At 52.7% G+C, this 13,139-nt stretch overlaps 3 protein-coding genes across 3 annotated transcripts; all 3 read left to right on the plus strand.

The window, feature by feature from the left end:
• Positions 1–343: 343 nt before the first annotated feature.
• Positions 344–823, plus strand: HMPREF1120_00541 (uncharacterized protein; the record flags this gene model as incomplete). Its single annotated transcript, XM_009154540.1, has 2 exons — positions 344–667; positions 725–823. 2 exons carry the CDS (start codon positions 344–346, stop codon positions 821–823), a joined length of 423 nt encoding a protein of 140 aa, XP_009152788.1.
• A 1,023-nt stretch (positions 824–1,846) lies between these two features.
• HMPREF1120_00542 (gluconolactonase) lies at positions 1,847–2,963 on the plus strand (the record flags this gene model as incomplete). The annotated part of the gene is made up of 4 exons (XM_009154541.1): positions 1,847–1,876; positions 1,942–2,016; positions 2,071–2,306; positions 2,375–2,963. 4 exons carry the CDS (start codon positions 1,847–1,849, stop codon positions 2,961–2,963), a joined length of 930 nt encoding a protein of 309 aa, XP_009152789.1.
• A 6,388-nt stretch (positions 2,964–9,351) lies between these two features.
• Positions 9,352–10,968, plus strand: HMPREF1120_00543 (uncharacterized protein; the record flags this gene model as incomplete). The annotated part of the gene is made up of 1 exon (XM_009154542.1): positions 9,352–10,968. One exon carries the CDS (start codon positions 9,352–9,354, stop codon positions 10,966–10,968), a length of 1,617 nt encoding a protein of 538 aa, XP_009152790.1.
• Positions 10,969–13,139: the final 2,171 nt, after the last annotated feature.

Genomic DNA, 13,139 nt, shown 5'->3' on the forward strand with positions numbered 1-13,139 from the left:
TTGTGGTAGAGAGTTGTAAGTTGCCGTACAATAAAGTGTGACTCCGAACTTCAATGAGCAAAGTTTCAGGGGAGACGATATCCCGCCATTCCTCATTAGGAATGTTAACCGCTGTGAACACATCACGGTGTTAGTACTAGTAGGCGCCCCGTAGCCACTAGTAGTACTTGCTCACTACTAGTACCTCACGATTTATACAGCGGTTTCGTAGTTGGTTGTCGCCAGCCGCTCTACGTGCGATCTCTAGGATATCTGCATGGTACGAGGTGACACCTATTAACATAGCACCTTTTACTCCCACATCGACGACGCTTGTACTTATCACGCAGACTGCCTACCCATCATGGCCGAACCCATCCCATCCGCCGCCACAGACGGCGCCGACGACGAAACATCCCAGAACCTGCCCAAGAACGCCGAAGACCGCAAGGCCGCCGCGGCTCTCAACGCCCTCAATGCCAACGACATGTCGCAAGAGAATGGCGAGACGACCACGAAACAACCTTCGGCGGCGGACCAGGAGGCGTTGGGGAAAGCCATGTCTCGACTAGAGATTGCCAGTGGATTGGGAAAGAAGACCGACGACACCAAAAAGGCGGAAGGGACCAAAAAGGACGTCGAGGTCAAGAAGAAGATTAAGATTGCTGCGGAAGATGTGAATTTCTTGGTGAGTTGTGCAACTTCACCTGAGGTGTTTGATCAGTTATTAATGGTATGGCTACAGGTTGAGGAGCTCGACCTGTCCAAGGTCAAGGCGACAGACCTTCTGCGGTCGCATGAAGGCAATGCAACAGAGGCTATTAAGAGTTTCCTGAGGCCGTAGATCCGAGCATAATGCGCCCTTTCCTTCCGGACATGGCATCGCAAAGCGGGCTATGGATCGCTACAAGAGGAGTGTTGAAGATACACTGCACACCGGGCAATGAAGGAATGCGTACAGCGCACCGCACTGCAGCAAGAGGTCACTGCAGCTCAGCGTCTTGGTATCCTCCAGCAAAGGACTACTACTGCTGGCCGCCTCTTGTCCGGAGTGGCCGCTATGCACGACGTCTTATTCGTCAAGAGCGATCATGGAATTCCCAGGGGCGCCCTGCACGGCGTGTCGACTGGGTTACAAACCAACTCATTGAGAGGTAGCGTCAGGGCTTCCTGGAATCATTCACCCTGAATCCCAGCCGTCGCAGTGGCCGAGTCGATCTTGCAGTCCTACTACATTCTGCTAGGCGGTCCTACCTAGGATGACTTGACCGAGGAGCTCGATGGGAGAGTGAGATTGTGATGTGGTCATATCATTGGCCATGTGTGAACACGGAACGGAATTATGTAGACATAAACGATTCAGACTGGAAACGGTATTAGATGCGGATCAGGTATCGCCTTATCCCGAGGATGCAATGCTGCACGACTTATGAACTCCAACAATTGTTTGCACATTCTTTCCTGTTCCTGGTGGCCCGCCGTTGGTTTACGTTCAATCCGGGCACCTATGGTATGCTATCTTTACCAAAAATCAAGGACCCCGGTTCATCTTCGGTACATTCGCCATTGAAGCCGATGAGATGGCGGCCCTGAATGAGCACCATTTTCCTCCGTCCGACGATTTTCCAGGACACCGACAGATAGCCGGTGTAGCAGCTCATGCATGTAGTAGCTCAGAGTTACGAGTCCTCCGTGATGAAAATTGTAGCGGATTTGTAGATGATGATGTGGTCATAGTGATATAATCTTGGCAACGTAATCCGCTGCCACTTCAGCGTGGCGGGTTTCCTGTCACCACCTCTTCTCTGAGGCCCATAGACATCATTTCCTGGATCCCATTCTGACATTACATGAGCTGCAGGACACAATGAATGTGCAAGAGTGGACAGTTAAAGAGGTCAGCCACCTACATGTCCATATGACGACAACTTGAACGGGGGACACTGACCCAAGTCATCCTAGGCGTATTATCCCTCAAAATGTAGTTTGGGCGAAGGCCCCTACTATAGCCCGGAAAGGCATGAGCTTCGTTACATGGTTCGAGACAGCCCAAGACACCTTTCGAGGCTCACTTGTTGCTCACACGTCTAGGATATCAACAATAACAAGTTGTACGTCATTGACCTGGCCAAGGGTCCAGATACGGTCAGAATCATCGACACAAAGCAGCCCATTGGAGTGACGGCCAACATTGAAGGGGTCGACTCTTCGGAGGTTATCTTAGCTGGCGCAAAGGATGGAGTTACCAAGTTCAACCTGAAGACCGGAGAGCATGAATATGTGGCAAAGTATTGGAGCGGACCTAATGCTGAGGACAAAACCAGGAGGTGAGCCCTCCTGCAGCGACACGCCTGCCGCAAAACCAATCATAACATGAACTCACACACTTCGCCAGGATGCGGTCGAATGACGGCGCCGTTGACACTGAAGGCCGGTTTTGGGTTGAAGCGTTTGTCGACCCCGAGATAGCTGAGCCGACCGAGGAAGGTGTTCTCTTCCGACTCGACCACGATGGGGTTCTGCGCACAGTACACGAGAACATGACCATTCCAAACGGCATCACTTGGAATGCGGACAACAACAAGATGTTTCTCACCGATTCTCCGCCCCAGAACGTCTACGTGTTTGACTATGACCCCAAGACAGGAGATATTTCCAACAAGAAGGTCTTCTTCCATCTCGACGAGGAAGGCGTGCATCCCGACGGCCACGCTATGGATGTCAATGGTAACATCTGGCATGCCTGCTACGGTGGCTCTAAGGTGATTCGAATCTCCCCTCAAGGAGTGGTGACGGGAATAATCCACTTACCGACACGCAATATCACCTGTCCAACATTCGCCGGCACCGAGTTGTTCATCACCAGTGCAAAGGAGTCGGAACCCGACAAGTACCCTGAGTCGGCCAAATTCGCAGGGAATCTGTTCAGGGTGGATGTCGGGATCCAGGGCATGCCGAAGTACCGGGCTCGCTTGAAGCAATAGAAGCGCCTTGCATTCTTCTAGAAGCCAATATCAAATTGGAAAACACAAGCGCCAGCGAGATTACCTGTGGACGATCGTTCCCAGAATATGCAGTCTCCAGTTGCGAAGCTGGAGAAAATTTGTAGTGTGAGGTCCAAGGTCCCGTAATTAGCTAGGTCGAGTTACAAGGGTTGTGATGGACCTAGGAGTCGCAAGCCGGGTTCGCCTCGACCAGGCCGCTGACCCCTGGCAACGGTAGCGGCTGGCTGCAAACCATGGACAGGGTTAGCCTTGGTACATCTCAAGCGAGAAACAGTTATTTCAGTCTGCCAGTGACAAGATGGTTCCTGTCATGCCAGCCGCCACATCATCTGGGTGTGGCTCCGGAGGCTTTCATGGTACTGTGGCACACTTGCTGTAGCCCAAAATAGTCTGAGAGGACACAAGAACAGCGGAGGTGCTGCCAAAAACAGGCGTGTATGCTTGCTTGGGTTTAGCCTCGTACCAAGGCTAATAAGTATTTCTCACTGCAGTGGACTGGTGGCCGGCTTGCTCATCGTAAATCGTGCCCTGGAATGGTTCAAGTTGTCTTTCTGGACCAGCATCCACATCATCCAGGATTGTCATGCGTAGCATAAGGCCGCCCCAATATCTGATGGCTGCTTCTGATTTCTTGCAGGATGTGTGATACTAGCAAAGTCGCAAAGGACAGGGCCGGCAAGGGAAAGACAACAGCCTTGGAATAGGCTCTGCATAAGGCAAGGAGGTTGGTCCTCGCTTGGACAATCGCAAGGGGAACTAATAAATGGTGAGCCCCCTTGTGGTGTGGTACAATCCGCCCTTGTGCAGATTACTAGCACAGTGCAACGAGGTCATTACTGGTACTCTACCTCCCACTGCAAGTTGCAAGTGTCAACGCTTGAAGCAGAACTAACCAACGCAGGTATGGATGGCATTGAAGCCATGACTACTAGGTAGAGGTGTGAAATGACGTACAGGCCTCAGTCCTAGACTTCCCATTTCCCTTTCGACTTGAATTGCTGAACTCACAACGTAGGTAAAGTTGCCTGCAACCATGGAGAAGGTCCGTGTGTGCGCTAATGAACGACTGGTTTTGATGCTACACTGGCAGTACAGTACTGAGTAGCAGGTCGAGTACCTCATTCCGCATTGTTAGGGGCAACGGAATTGTTGATAAGTACCTGGTAGTGCAGTTGCAGCACAGCGAGGCCAGACTCTAGCCCAGATTGGCCAGCATCTCGCCTACGACTTGTCATCATCCATCGTACAGTTGTACGCCTGGTTGCTCGCTGACGCGTCGTGCCTGGTACTGCCAGTGCCTGGATGATCACTCACAGCTGCTTCTTCGCAGGCCGATGATGACAAAAAATTGCTTCATTTCGAAGGGTTCGGAGGTGGCTTCTTTAGTCTGTTCAGTTGTAGGGGTGGTAGGCCTGGAGCGGGGCCAGCACGCGTCTGTGGCGTCATTCCCGGTGTCTTCGTCACGGACTAGTAGGCCAGCGGTGATTGTCTTCCCGTACATTACGGTGTACAGTCTGGCAGCAGGCAGATATGGGGGAGAGCCCTTTGCCAGGAGGAATAATGTGTGCTAGGTAGCATTGCGAATATTACTGAGGTAAGCACTCCGGTGTAGGGACTTGCGAAGTTCGAAGGCAGGCGTTTACCTAGGGACAGAGGCAGGCTGACGCAGGTGGGAGCGCGTCGTGTAGTAGTACTAGTAATTTGTATCCAACTTGAAGAACCGCAATTATTCCAAAGCACTAGTACCTAAGAAGAAGGATTCCCACGTGGATGACAACCTAGACTCGGACCGCGAGCTGGGCAGGCACTGGCACCTGCGGCACTGACTGCCAGTGCCAGTGCCAGCGGCAGGACCCTTCGCTTCGAGGGGCAGCCACCATGCACTGCACTCCCACACTCTGGCGGGCACTTGCCACCTGCCACCTGCCACCTGCCACCTGCGGTTGCACTCACATCAACTCCCCCGACCCTGACATGTACAATGTACCGCCTGTGCTTCTATCCCACTCACCCACCACCCGTGTTAACTTGGCCAGTGCTTTCTGGGAGTCGCTTATGGAGGTCAACATGAACCTCACTTCTACAATTTCTACTACACCGAATTGCATCAATTAGCGGCATACGCTTGGACCTAGGCCCCCGCTGTAACCTCATGTCCAACAACCAAACAAAACCCATGGTTATTGCCGCGAGACCCGGCTGAGGAGGGCTCCATAGGCCTCTAATAAGAGTCGGTGCACCGTGGGTGTAACCTCGATGGTGAAATCCCAATACACTTGATCATGGGGAATCCAATCCCGCCAAGGGGACGGCCTGGCCGGACGCTCTGATAGGTCTTATTAGTGCTTCTATGCTAATTCTCTCCGAGCGGCCGTCTGTGACTTGCACTTTTTGGCGATGTCGACCGATGCGGCATCAAATCATTGCTTCGAGCAGGACACCCACCTTTACTATCGGCCGCGACCTCACAGCCTGGCGCCACTGGCCTAATTCACCAACAGGCCTCAACGGACACCGCTCTAAGCGGCTGGGTATATTCCGTAGCGATGTTCCAGCGTTGACTCAATTGACAGTCAGCACCGTGGACTAAAGCGTCGGCCATGGTGACGAACAGAGCAAATCAAGGTCCCCGAATATTGCTTGACGTATAGCAGAAAGCCAAGGCTAAGGTGCCTCCATCAAGTTGAAACGCTCATTGCGCACTTAGATGAGGTGGAGAACAACCGAAGCCTTCGCTTAAGCCGGCCCCAACATCTGCAGGATGGTGAACTGCATCGGAGCTTTCCCACGCGACGTCGAAAATGAGGCAGCTTGCAAACGGCCGCAACCAGAGTGCCAGTGTGCAGGAACTATGAGAGCAACCTATCAAGCCAACGAACGGCGATCTAATGCAATAACTGGGTTATTGCCCTGCCAGCGGAGCTCCCTCCGCCATCGCAGAGGCTTTTGGCCTTTCAGCGGCCCAAGCCGTTCGAATCAAAGTCATGTAATGACGCTCTTCGTATAGCAGCACAAGATGCTGCACATGGTGCTGTCGAGTTGACGCATCTCACGCAGCTGACAGCTTGCCCACCGCTACTCCCCAGAAAATACATTCCCTTTGAAAGTGTCTCACGCCCGGCGATGTGATATATCGAGCATCCTTATTCGGTGGGACAAAGGAAAAAGGCTCCAGTATGTCACATACATCGCGGAAACAAGCCCGTCTGCAGCTCGATCCCCCCTGACAATTAATGCACCCTAGAGGCATCCGCACGGAGGATTAGATCGTTTTGGTATTGATTTTGTGGAACCGTTAACGTGCTTGCAGGTCAGAGTCACTTTCTATCAACTACCTTGTTTACGAGCAGTCCAGGACGCGTGTAAATCTTTACTGCACTCGCCTCCAAGACAATCCACACCTGAAACCTGGGAGGCCACTTTCAGCTTGTGGTATTTTGTCATGGGCATGCCTTTCAACTCGAACTCCCGATGCCAGATCGATATTACTTTACACCAACATTACTTGTCGGCTAGCCCGCCCGAAGTCACCGGCATAACATCGTAACAAACGAACTGACCCTTAGCCCTACCAACCGGGAGCTATCACAACCGAAAGCAAACCTTGGTTAGTCGCCTCATCCTTGGCTGACCTGTATTATCGGAGTGCGACGAAGGGAGATTTGCAACCAGTCTTGGTACTCTGGTTGTGTAACAAGACCTGACAATTCCCTACGTGGACCAAGAGCAAGCAGCCATGGTCGGGGATGTCAATCAAATTTTGGCCTCCCCAGTAACTGTTTTCAGTCTGAGTCCATGCCGGGGCTTTACCCAAAACTGTGTGGGAATGTCAAACTAGCAACCCCAATACGGTATCGTAAGGATACTACTGCCATCAATATTACCGGATGCACTTTGGACTTGTCAAGGCTGGAACATGATGCACACTGCCTTGCAATCATGATTCATCTCAATGCGGAACAATCGACAGGATAGGTCGCATCGATTCTCATGCGGGAAGAGGAATGCCCATGAATGTCTGACCGTCGTCTTGCTGGATCTCCCAATCATGGAAGAAAGATGATCGACATGATCGCCCGAGGCGGGCCTTGTGCCGGGCGGTGTACCTCATTGTCTGGTTCGAACCGATAGACTGGTCTATTGCCGACTAGTCCTTCCCGCCAACTGACGAAAGCTCAGCGCCTGTCTTTTGGGCACCTTAGGCTTTGTGAAGAGCTAATTATTCAATCACGTCACCAGGGTATCTCACCCGCGCTCGTATGCGTTCAGCGGTTGAAGATGACCAAGCCACAGTACGTTTGCCGGTAACGGAGACTTTTGGGCCCTCAACCTTTGTACCTTACAAGGCTAGTCCGCCAATGTGCAGGTTGCTTCTTGCGCCAAACTTTGGGGAAGACGGCTTCATAGCGAAATTTTCCCACGCAACAGCGAGTACGATTATGCGATCATGCACACGCGCCTACAACGTAAGAGCGTGGGATCTTGTTGGGCTCCGGTAATAGCAGCTCCACCCATCCCATAACAAGCTCTGCATCTCACTGTTCATGTCACACTGGCCGTGATGCACACAACTTCAAAGAACTGTGCGGCATCCTAGAACACCGCCGTTTGTTCTCATGATTGGGCAAGGAGCAGAATTTTGATGCCTGAGCTCCAGGCGAGATGGAGCGAAGCTAGGACCCAATGAGAGCCATGGTGTAGGAAAACACTTGGGGATGTTTCCCTAGCTCCAGTTGCGATTCCTGGGACGCAATCCGCGAGGTTCCTCACTATGGAGTCATTATTGTTTGGGACGGGGAACGCAAGTCAGAAAGCCGACGTCGGGTCGAGCTAGCTAACGAAGCAAGGGATACTAACGCGCCTGATTGCTTAGCGTCCATGCCTGACATGGCTGCATGGAGAGGAAACAGACGTCCGGCCCCTGGTCGCCTGTCAAAAAAAGGTGCCATCTTGCCTACCCGCCGCGGTTAGGATGGAAAAGGAAGCAGAGGAGCCGAGCTAGGGCGGCCATCACTTTCGGTGTGCAACCACTCTCAATGGTCGTCACGCCCACCCTTCCGCTCCATGGGAGTTTCGCGCCGTTGGGTCCCGGTCCATGCGTTTGAGAGGCTATCGGGCCCATGTCACTGCCACCCCTGACAGGCTGCAGCCTCTCTCCTTGAATCTTCGCTCAGGGCAGTCCACTCCGTTCGCCGCCAAAGGCTTGGGTATTATTTGAGCCCCACGCCTCGCTGATGGTGTCCACTCTGCAGGCCGCAGTAGCCACATTACCACCATCCCGACTATCACGTTGCTGCCCAGCGCTGCCATCATCCCGCCTTACTAGGACCATCACGCGCTTGACAAGGCATGCTTGCTCGAAGGATGATGAGCCAGCTTTCCCTAGGGCGCCCATGTATGGAGCCTATGATCTCGCGGGTCTCGCTACTACTGGTAGCTTTGGTAACTTCTTTTCGGTCGCCCATCCACTCGCCCATTGCTTGGTGACTTGCTGCAGCCTCAGAACGGCGCGACCCACTCCCTTTCTCCGGCTGCTCACTTACCGGTGGATGTTCGCTCTCTTGTGTGCCTCGCTGGAAGCGTTAGGTCAAACCTGTCCCTAAAGCTAAGGCGGCGCTCAGATCGTGACGAAGATGGCGGGCAAGCCAGCGAAAGAACGCTAGAAGCCTGGAAGTATATCTCTTTTCTAACCCAGTGAATGCCCTTCCCGCTTCCCCGTCCCAAAAATTGTTTCTGGTCGTCAGATTTCACAGGCCTCCCTGCTACTACTATCCAAGTTCACCGCCACAAATGATGGAAGCTCGAGGGTCGACCACAGGGCTAGTCTCTTGAAACTAGATTATCACCTCTGCTCTCCCCGTCAAGAGTCCGGCTGCCTGGCCTTTTAATTTCTGGTGTTCGAACGGACCTCTCAGAACCGGGGCTTCCATTTGGCGGCTCTCATTTGTCGCCTTCGTCGTGCCAACCACGAATGACCTGGAAAGGCTTGGGGACCGTTTGCGCAGATGATTCTCGTCTTGGAATGCGCAATTTTCCAGCCTGGCTTTTGTCCTTATTTGTACTCTAGGTCTGACTGTCAGAAGAGAAATAGAAGTACCTTTCGGTAAGTCTTCCTCTACACGCGGAACTGGGTCTAGCATGATTTTCTGACCTGGGCCCAGCATATCAAACGAATATATTTCACCCTGGCTACTCTGGGGTTGAATCCCTCTCCTCTGCCACAATACCCCCGGGCCCCATCAAATCCTAGGTATATCGGCCGTCACTGGGATCATCATTTACCACGTCATCAAGGCTCGCAAACTCCCCCGGGCCCGGGAAGTCGGTGGAGGAGGAAAGGCGGAGAGGTGCCGCAGGAGGAACATCCATGGTGGCGACTGGAGTACCGGCCGCACGAGGAGGATCCCGAGTACATGTCACAATCCTCGCCACAGCAGACCGTCCACCGATCACGTCGCCTGCTGCCGCAGGAACACATAACCCATCAGGTCATGCCTCTGGTGGAAGCGCAGAATCATCCAGACCAAGCACCTCAAGTGCTGTAAGGCCGGAGGCGCATGGCTTGTATTCTGGAGCAGCCTCGTCGGCCAGGCCCGTAGGAGAGGCCGGTACAGCAGAGTCGGCCTCGCGAACTACATCGAGGCCTCTCGGGGTACATAGCATCTTGAACCCCACGGTGGAATCCGAGCCGCTAGGAAATTCTTCCAATATCAGGACGAATCCTTCTCCGGCCAGGAGTGTGGCACCGAGCCTGGTTCCTGCTCCCAGTCTTTCTCCTCGTGGCCGAAAGCGTATTGAACCAAGATCGCCGCCACGAGAGCACGATCAACCGCTATCCACGGGGACGAGAAGACGAGTGCTCACGCCAAAGTCACCATCTGTTCGTGCTGCGAGCCTAGGTCCAAGGAGGAACCCGGCTCTACCTTCGAGTCTGCAGCCCGTGGAGCCAGGCACAGGGCTGGGCGGACGGACTTACACGGCAGAGCCTGGGCTATATCGGACCTCAGAAATACCGCCTCTCCCGCCGCTCTCTATGGCGGCCGCTCAAAATCTCCCCAGTCTTGCCCCTTTGGGCGCCGCTGGCCAGCTTGTCACTTCAGCTTCACATGTCTCTCAAAGTCCAGTTCGTGGGATAGAGTCTTTGCATGCACATTATCCCAGCGATATCTCTTCGGTATCACAAGCATCCTACGGCAAGGTGGAGCAGGTGTCACCTGTTTATCGTTATGGCGTTAACCGGGCGCCATCGCAACCTCCTCCTGGCCTCCGAGCGTTACCGGCCGGGGTAACAAGTGGATTCCATGCTCATGGCCCTCATGATGGTTACCAATCGGCACAGCCTTCATATCAAATGACGTTGGACACTGACCAGGGCCCAATGGTGGTTCCTGTGCAGTTAGATCTACAGCAAGCATCTAAAGTTGCAGATGAGAAGAGAAAACGCAATGCAGGGGCATCAGCCCGGTTTCGAGCACGAAGAAAGGAGAAGGAAAAGGAGGCTTCTCAAACCATTGCCGGTCTACAACAAGAACTCAACGACATGACGGAAGAGCGGGATTTCTATCTTTCTGAACGCAACTATTTTCGTGAGCTTGTAAGAGGGCGTGTATCTCCACGGCTGTTACAACGACCTCCGTCACCCCAGCACCGAAGACGTGCAGCAGGTTCCACGGCCGGACCTAGCCAACATAACGTGGACGATACTTACCGGGACGTTTCGGACTCGGGCAGTACAGCGCAAAGGCGTCGCACTGGTGATTACCAGCCGACCTTCTTGGGGCAACGACAGACTCACTCACCTTCGACATCTTCTTCAGGGATGGGCTTTTCAATGGAACCTACTCTGCCCCTACCTCCTCCTTCCGGCGGACCAGGCTCTTATGGCCCACCCAGATCGATGCCAACTGGACCTCCAGCTCCTCCCGGCGCACAGTCTTATGATCCCTTCCGGAAAGATCCGTTCGATCGCACTTGGCACCGGTGACTTGAGGACAGTATTCCAGAAACGAGGGCTCTACGGCCGTGCATCACAGATCAACAAGCGATTCCTTTTCTTTTCCTTCTCAACGAGACGACTATTCCTAGAGAGACGACATGAGGGCGACCTTGAACGACACTCCACTGAATGAAAGAATTCAAGCTGGGGTGCTTCCATGTCGTCACCGCGGTTCATTTATTGCAACCGATTGCCACAAAAATTGCCAGCTGATATTTTGAAGAGACGCACTTTTCCATTCGATCGACATTGTATTATTCTCTGACGCACTTTTTAAAAATTTCAATTTCTATACCTGAGAGATACCCCGGGCCGCCTATCAAGCTTTTCTTTTCGATGTTTATGTGTACTTGTGTCCCACTTCTTCCTGCGACGCAGGATGCTATTGAATCTCAGGGTGGGAGAGAAGACAGTTCCAGGCACTACACCAGAAGACCGTGGACAACGGCCACAACCCATTATTGCGGCATACTGGAGCGGAGGAGGTCAGACGTATAGTGGCTACGCATTTAGATTATGTATTGGTACACGTGGTACATTGCATAAAAACAGTTACAAGTCTGCATCAAGATTCATTCATACATAAATATCCAGAGGTCGAATACTGATCATGGGGAGGGCACGGTGGTGGGCAATCATCCCACTGCATCGGAGTGTCCTCAGCGAACACGTTCTCCTCTAGCGAAGGTCGCATTTGCTCACAACCTAAGATACAAACTAGCCGTGCAGTGGTGGTTTGGCAGGCCCAAATTGGGAAACAGGAATCCCTAGGTACCCAAGCTAACAAACACGGCGACCTGTCACGTCATTGTCGGGTCAAATCATGATGCGGCATTGGTCCCGAGAAAAAAGAAAGCTGAAGATCAAGGCCCGTGCGTTTTGGGGGCAGAGACTCGTAAAGGGGGGATGGTAGGTGGGTGGAAGAAAATTGGTTGGCGGACGTTTGCCTGATTGGTGGATTAGAAGGAATTTGGTGAGACTTTGTTGCCCGAAAAGATCAATCGGGTTTCTCTTTTCTGCGCCGACATAAACTGAAAGAGGGCAGAAACAGTGGATCAAAAAGGGTGGATAGCAATGGCACAGACCTCCTGCAAGCCATGCGAGGCGCAAGCGCATGTGTTTTTCCCTCCAGCTAAACTTTTCGAGTCTGTGCCGTGTCCGGGATGTCGGATGACGACTAAATAGATACGATGCAATGCCAGTGGTGACAGACATTGGCAGATGGAGCTCACCTTGCACGCGCGCTGTGTGCACGGGCTTTGGGACACACACCCACACGCACACCCACATTGCGACAGTCACAATGTCTCTCAATCGACCAACAGAATCGGTGAAGTCAATCTCGAATCCGTCAAAAGTCAAGAGGTCCGGGTGCTGGGAGGACCACGACCATGCCGTCCCAGGTAACCCCATCTCGTCCCATCTCATCCCATTCCCCTCCATGAGGCAAGCCCACTTGGAAGAATTGGGCCATGGTTTTCTGACTCGTTTCTCTTTTGAGTTGTTGGCCCCGGTGCACGGATCTCCAACCGAACCCGGAAGGGAAGGGACAGGACATGTCGGGATCTTTAACCAAGTTGTAGGGACTTGACATTGTGGATCTTGGTGTGGTTGACAAGCAGCCGCACCACAGTCGAGAGTGAGACCACCCATCAAGTCACTGAACCTCACTCCAGAATGGGTTTCTCCATGAACTGGACCACTTCCACTTTGACGACCAACTACTGCAGGTTCTTTCTTTTGGTTTTGGTCTTGGTTTTGGGTCTTGGATCCTGACCCGCTGTGGAATAAAGACGGATATTTGGGACTACACTAATGATACTCGACTCGGTACAGAAAATACAAACTCGGTATGGTGACAAAACCGGAGCACTGGAGCATCTCGTGCGTGTTGTGGGTGTTTGAGTTAGGGTATGTATGGTCAGAAAAGCGGAATGAATGGTAAAAGCATCGTAGTGAGGGTAGGCAGTACTGTATGTTCCACGTTTTCCTCGCTTTGCTGTGATTGTGGCTGATTGTTATCAGACACGTTATCATTATTGTTGCTCACTGCATGACAGTATTATCGCCCACCTTGCTAGTACCTACGTAGTAGTAGCTACGTCAATTTGAAAAGGTGCCTCCGCTTATGAGCGAGAAGCGACAATCACCGCCCCCCC

The sequence above is a fragment of the Exophiala dermatitidis genome (genome assembly GCF_000230625.1).
Source record: "Exophiala dermatitidis NIH/UT8656 unplaced genomic scaffold supercont1.1, whole genome shotgun sequence".
NCBI lineage: Eukaryota > Fungi > Ascomycota > Eurotiomycetes > Chaetothyriales > Herpotrichiellaceae > Exophiala > Exophiala dermatitidis.